This window comes from Durio zibethinus, chromosome 24 (genome assembly GCF_047325235.1).
Source record: "Durio zibethinus cultivar Kanyao isolate XHJ-2024 chromosome 24, ASM4732523v1, whole genome shotgun sequence".
Taxonomy (NCBI): domain Eukaryota; kingdom Viridiplantae; phylum Streptophyta; class Magnoliopsida; order Malvales; family Malvaceae; genus Durio; species Durio zibethinus.
The window spans coordinates 21,334,445-21,341,713 of NC_143185.1; the positions used below are offsets into that span (position 1 = coordinate 21,334,445).

Here is a 7,269-nt window from a genome sequence, read left to right on the forward strand (position 1 = left end):
TTTTATAAAATAAAATTATAAAAATTTTGAATTAAAATAAATAATATTTCGCATCAAAATAAATAATACTTTATAAATTTTGTGCATTTTCACGAATGAAAAGAAATGAGAAAAAAAACTCAATATTTTCTTTTTGATTCCATAATAATTAAGTTTTCCTCTAATAAAATACTCAAAGTGTAATATTTAATCACATTTCGTTTTTTCAACGACTAATGATTGATGAAAAGATCCATATCATCGTGATATTATTTGTAGAAATTCATATTTAATTTGTAATGAATTATTCATTTTGATTTAAAATCTTATGATTTTGTTTCACAAAAAAATAACTCACAAGGTAAATCTAATATTCACGTATATATCATCGTGCACATCCTTTCAATATGGATCAGAGGTGTTGCACTTAAAAGATTGTATTTGGGAATCCAAAAAAAGCAGTACTCCGACTGACAAAGGGAACCAGAAGAGTCTTGAAGCCAGTGAATGTAGCAATCAATATCAAAGGGAAGAATATAATCTGAACAACCTCAATGTTGGAGGACCTTCTTTGCAACTGAACATGGGTTTCGATGACGCTTGCAGTTCCAAGAAGAGAGAAAGAATGGAGAATCCTAGCAGTACAAGAAAAGTTCGTCCTGTAGAAACAAGAGAACTAAAATTGAGAGAGAAGAAAGTTGTAAGGCCGTTGTGACTGAATTGAGGCCTGGCCATGATCCTGGGTGCATTAAAAAGCAGCCTTTTGAAAGTGACATCGGCAACATGTCTAGGCTCTTGTTGGCATCGAAGGTCGCAGAATCTCATAATTTTCCCTTCTGGAATGCTGATCAACTTACGAAAACTAAAGAAGGGTTGCCAGTTTTTGTGTGGGATTGTGATACAAAGACTGAACATGAGATGGTTTTCAGGCAATGGAACAAGGGTGCCAATGTGCTCATCAAGAATTGGGTCATGGACTTTGTGAAGAGGCGGGAACTGAAGCTTGGTGATGAAATTGGCCTTTACGGGGACAGTTGCAGTTCAAGATTCAAATGTTCTGTTCTTAACCGAGCTGCAAGGCATTAACTTCTGCAAGCTCTTTTTTTTGGGCAATGGTGATACAGTTTATTGATTTAATATTATCATCTCTGAGTTAAGTGTAGTTGAAACTTAAAAAGTATAGTAATGGACATCCTCATATATCTGTTAAACTTCAATAGTTTTGGTTATTTGTGCTTATTTTCTATTAGCTGGTGATCATTATGTCTATCTTGTTTTCCATGCTATATTTGCAATAATAGTTACTAGTAAAAAGTTTATATTTGATAGGTGAAAGGCATACTCAGAGTTTCCCCTTTGCATTTCCAAAACTCCATTGCAAAAGTTGTTCTCAGTCAAGCAAGTTAACTCATTGTTTGTCAAATTATGTGCTGATTACATAATATATTGAGTATGCAAATTAATAATATAGTTAAAGCAATTAAAACCATCAGGCTTATGTCTACAGGGAAAGATATAAAAGACCTCTTCCGATTTATCTCCTAATTTTCTGATTCTAGAAGCAATGAGAACACTGACAATCTTGTTGGGAAGAGCCAGTGAGATGTACTTAGTAAAACAATTATTGTTTCTGTTTATAGATGAGTTCTTCTAAACTGGTGGTAAGACCTAGCTTCGACTTAATATAAACCAAGCCTGAAATCATTGACATTGACTATAACGAGAAATTATAGCTCATGCATCACAAGGAATTGAAAGAAGCAAAGTACGCATTTTTGTTATTTTCTTTCAGAATGCAAGTCAATGTGCTGCACCAGCAATTTCACAAATGAAAACAATGCACCCTAAATACTACTGATATAGTTATTTGGGATGCTAATTTTAAATCATAGGCAGAGCATAAATTACAAAAGAATAAAATGCCTTTAGATTTCAACATGATTCTTATACAATTCTCTTAAAAAATCAGGTTCTTGAACATGGATCAATCCTTTAAAATGCAGATGCAATGCATGAAAAATGAGGTATACAATAGTGTCTTCAAGGCGTGAGGATATTAAGTGAGGGCACTCTATTTCGGATTAGGCATCTAAACAGGCAATCTAAACCTGCCTCGAGATCTTTGATGCTAGTAGACAGTGTCTTTAATCTCCCTAGTTCAGTCTGTGCATCAATCTTAGCATCATTTTTCGGGACTTGTCCATGGATTGTATACAAGGTAAAGTCGACAATCCCCACCTCATTGAAAAGCTTCTCCCTTCTCTTGGCTGCAGCTACTGGTATCAATTTTGAAATCAAAGACCAACCTCCAGCCTTTGTTTTCATTACTGGCATTGAAAGAAATGACATAAGTGAGTGAAACATGGAAATTGTGATGGCTTTGGATTCTCTCAGTGCTTTTACCACCATCAATAGATGGCAATCTACATCAAAGGGAGGAAAGGCGCCATTATTACTGCATTCCAATCTCTTCAGTACTCTAAGGCTTTTAGTAATGCTTTTTTTCAACTTCTTTCTAAAGCTGATGTAACCAAGGATATTGCTTCCAATGCTTGAATCTCCGCCCCTCATACGTAAAGCTGACTGAAGGTCTTGTACTTGCTCCTTCATCATCATAATTAGGTCTCTTGCGGTACCACATGCATCCAGCAATCCAACCGAGTCATCAAGTGCCTCCTCTACTAGTTTTACATTATTTTGCTGATGGCGAAGAGCTTGTTAAGTGAGTGGAGACTGAAGGATTTCCTCAATGTTGTTATACAACTTTGCAAGCCTAGTGAAACCTGTACAAATTGTCTCACCACCAGCGTTAATTGTTCGTGGAGCTGACAATACATCAAATGTCTTCAGCTCCTTCAGCTCTGCTTCAAAAGAATTGCGCTGCAACCTGGATGGCAAGCTAATGGATCTGACTGGAACATTCACCCCATGAATTACAGATGAGCCTGCCATATTTACACAGAAAAAGCGCTCAAAAGACTAAATTCGAAAGTCAATATATGCTCAAACATTCATAATTCTTCTATCTATTTATTATAAGAAAGAAAATTCATGCCAAAGCCCAATCATTGGCATGGCGATGGAATTGAAAGATCGGTGTCGCATATTTAGCCAGCAACCTGCAATCCTTTATCATTCTTTAATGTTAGGTTCAAGAGATGAACAATATGAATAGGTATGATTAATTTTGTTTACGATCCTCAAATTGTAAACAACTGGTACATGCCGTGCGTCTGCTGCCCTGTCTCCCAAATCATTAGTGCGATACATTCTTCCCAACCAGTGTTTATTAAAGTCATTAATTAAAATTAGTTTATAAGACATTCAAGGCTGGCAAGTCATGATTGCCTAATAGTTTAGAACCAGAGATACAAGGTCAATTGACCAACGGTAGCGGAAAAAATATTAGAATAAGAAGAAGTACGAAGTGGGACCTGATTTTGCACAAAGCTAGACCCCAAGTTAAAGAATCTAGGGCGGCCGCGACATACAATAAAATCCCAAGGGCACTGAATTCTGTAGTAACTTGTACGCCACCGCCATGAAAGAGAGATTGTTTATTGAAGAAGACATTAATTTTTATATATAGACTTGGAAGAAACAAAAAGAGTGAGAAGTTCTAGGTCGGGAGACGGCCAAAGAAACAAACACAGTACTGCAGAAAATCACATGCATCCCATATTCCCATGCTCCATTATATAGCCAAGGAAGCTCCGATTCTCCTTGTCTCCCATGATTTTCCGTATCCTTGTCTCCTAGCAAAACAATTTTCTCCTTTGTTCAATAATTTAATTTAAGGAAATTTTTGTGTATCTAAATGAAATCCTCTCATGTCTTCCCTATATGCATTCAGTAGAAGAAGTACATCAATCTACAATAAATTTTGTTGTCGAAATTTAGGTGGGTGCCAATGTACAAGATCGCCATCTGCAAATGAACATCGGAGGGTGCCAAGATTCTTTAGTTACTGAATCCAACATATCTGTAGTTGTCGTAACATAATTTTACCGGTATTTTTTTTTATTTTAATTTGGTGATTATGTTTTCATGCATGGTGAAGATTACAAATAAATGTGACTGATGGCACGTTAGGGCTCCATAAAATATAAAACTATAAGCTTAGACACGATAATTGCTTGTTAATGCATGATTGTGGTTCATATGACAAAAGCATATATATATATATATATATTCATCCTCCCATTGAAGGAACATAGCATTGAATAAACCTGGAAGACGAATTACACATTTTCGAGCCCGTGAACCAAGAAACCAGACCCAAAGAAAAAAAAAAAAAAGAAGAGGAAAACAAAAATTAGTGAGCCATGAAATTAGAAGAACTTTAATGCTGCTAGTATCTACGCTGAAAGTTCAGTTACACCTGTGGGATGAAGAACCTACTGTTGCGCCTGAAGCAATAATCACAATAATATAATAATCAATAATCAAATACGCAGAAAAAATAAAGCACACTAAGATTTACGTGAAAAACCCTCAAGTGTAGAGGAAAAAAACCCCGGGTCATCAGAAAAATCTTCACTATCAAATAATAGTTATACAAAGTTCTTCTCTAGCTAAAACTAGAGCTAATCAACAACTAGAGAAATAATTGAAGAAATCTCACCAAATAAGTGACTCAACAAATACACCCTGAATTTGTTCCTAGAGAGCTTCAAACCTGATCTTCACCGTTCAGAATGTAGAACTCTGAATCATAAACCTCCTGACAAGGTTCTAACTCAATCGGACCACAGATCGACTTCCGTTTAACCAACTCTCCTTTATCTTTTTTCTCTCTCTGCTTTTCCTGGCTTTTTTTCTTTCTTTGCTTGGTTTTCGATACACACCTAAAACAACCTCACCTCTTTTTTATTAAGTAGCTAGGGCTCTGTGTAAAATAAAAGATCAAGGCCCATGGCCTTTACTTGGTCCAAAACCATTTACATGGGACTGGACCCCATTTTTCTAACAATCTCCCCCTCCAGCCCCATTAGGAGGAGATTCATTACCATAGCAGTTTCATTTGGAACTTACCTTGGTCAGGGAACTCATTCCGATCAAGTTACTGCAAAGCTCAAGCTTTTCTCTGGGAAGTATCTTAGTCAACATATCTACTACATTCTTATTAGTATGGACTTTCTTTAATAACATCTGCTATTTTTCAATCACTGAACGTAACCAATGATATCTAACATCAATGTGCTTTGTTCTAGCATGGTACATAGTATTCTTACTCAAATTTAAAGCACTCTAACTATCACAAAATATCACATACTCTTTCTGATTCAACCCCAATTCAAGAAAAAAATGTTTTATCCAAAGCATTTCTTTACATGCTTCGATTGCTGTAATATACTCAGCCTCTGTAGTTGACAAAGCAACACACTTCTGCAACTTAGATTGTCAAGATACAGCTCCTCCTGCAAAAGTGAACAAATACCTTGAAGTAGAGTTTTTACCATCAAGATCGTCTGCCATGTCAGCATCAGTAAACCCTTCTAGAACTGGTTGTGAAACTTCATAAGTCAAGCACATTTTTGAGGTACCCCTCAAATATCTAAAAATTCATTTCACTGCTTCCTAGTGAACCTTCTCTGGATTAGAAAGAAATCTGCTCACTACACCAACTGTATGAGCAAAGTCAGGCCTTGTACAAACCATAAGATACATTAAAGAACCAACTACAGAAGAATAAAGAATACTAGACATAGCTAGTTGCTCTTCCTTAGACACTAGACACGATTTCTTACTTAGATGAAAATGGTTGGCAAGTGAACTGCTAACTGATTTGGCATATTGCATGTTGAATCTACCAAGCACTCGTTCAACATACTTTTTCTGTGATAACCACAGCTTTTCAGCTCTCCTATCCTGGATAATATCTATACCAAGAATCTGCTTTGCTGGACCTAAATCCTTTATATCAAAAGACTTAGACAATTGTTCTTTCAACCTGCAAACCATACTAGCATCTTGTCTTACAATAAACATATCATCAACATATAATAATAGGATAATGAAGTTACTATTAGAAAATTGTTTAACATACACACAAGAATCCATTGCTATTTTTTTATAGCTATGACTCACCATAAAAGAATCAGACTTCTTGTACCACTGTCACGGAGCTTGTTTCAAGCCATACAAGCTTTTCTTCAATTTGCAAACTAAGTGCTCTTTCCCTTTCACTTCAAAATCCTCAGGTTGATTCATATAAATGTCCTCTTGTAAATAACCATGCAAAAATGCAATTTTAACATCAAGTTGCTCAAGTTCAAGATTCAAACTAGCTGCCAATCCCAGTACCACTCGAATAGAACTCATTTTTACAACTGGAGCAAAAATCTCATCAAAATCGATGCCTAGTTTTTGAGAAAAATCTTTTACTACCAATCGAGTTTTGTACCTTACTAGTTTGTCACCATCGTTTTTCAACTTGAACACCCATTTATTCTTTAATGGCCTCTTCCCTGTTGAAAGTTTAACAAGATCATAAGTACCATTCTTTCGTAATGACTCAATCTCTTTTTTCATTACTTTTAACAATACTCTCTATCTGGAGTAACCTACACATCTTGAAAGCTTACTGATTCTCTTTTACTGGTAACTAAAATAAAATCTGAACTTGGATACCTGGTAGATGGCCTGCGCTCTCTAGTAGATCTCCTGGGCTGAGACTCTACATCACTTGATGTCGAAGGTAGTTCCCCCTGCTCAACACTCTCAGGTAGAGAGGATTGCTCTTCCTGCTCAAAACTAATAGCATCTGGCTCATCACCAACTGTAGCTGGCTCATTCATATCCCCAAGTTCTGTTTCTTGCTCATTTTCACCATTTGTGGCTCTTTCCTGTGGAATCCCTGTCGGTGTTGAAACATCACACTCAACAGTAACCTGTGTAGTCTTCTTATTTTTTTCAAAGTCTGCTATGGTTTCTTTTTTATGAAAGACCACATCTCTGCTTCTGACTGTCTTTCTCTTTACTGGATCCCATACCTTGTAGCTAAATTTCTCATCACCATATCCTACAAACACACACTATGTAGCTTTACTGTCAAGCTTTGATCTCTGCTCTTTTGGCTCATGTATGAATGCTTTACACCCAAAAACTTTCAAGTGAGAGTTTGAAGTATCTTTTCCTGTCCACACTCTTTCTGGAATGTCAAAGCCCAAAGGAACTGATGGTGACCTGTTAAGTAAATAACAAGCTGTGTTGACTGCTTTACCCCAGAATGGCTTTGGTAATTTTGCCATCCTCAACATACATCTGACTTTTTCCACAATGGTGCGA

General features: G+C 36.3%; 2 protein-coding genes across 2 annotated transcripts; one reads left to right on the plus strand and one right to left on the minus strand.

Moving 5' to 3' along the window:
• Positions 1-762: 762 nt before the first annotated feature.
• On the plus strand, positions 763-1,581 carry LOC111316482 (B3 domain-containing protein At2g33720-like). Its single transcript, XM_022918421.1, has 2 exons — positions 763-1,058; positions 1,539-1,581. Exons 1-2 carry the CDS (start codon positions 763-765, stop codon positions 1,579-1,581), a joined length of 339 nt encoding a protein of 112 aa, XP_022774156.1.
• A 62-nt stretch (positions 1,582-1,643) lies between these two features.
• On the minus strand, positions 1,644-3,740 carry LOC149512044 (uncharacterized). Its single transcript, XM_089753844.1, has 2 exons — positions 3,414-3,740; positions 1,644-2,924 (listed from the first exon to the last, which is right to left on the minus strand). The coding sequence occupies exon 2, from the start codon at positions 2,593-2,595 to the stop codon at positions 2,020-2,022; it is 576 nt and encodes a 191-aa protein (XP_089609970.1). The 5' UTR covers positions 2,596-2,924; positions 3,414-3,740; the 3' UTR covers positions 1,644-2,019.
• Between the last annotated feature and the right edge of the window lie 3,529 nt (positions 3,741-7,269).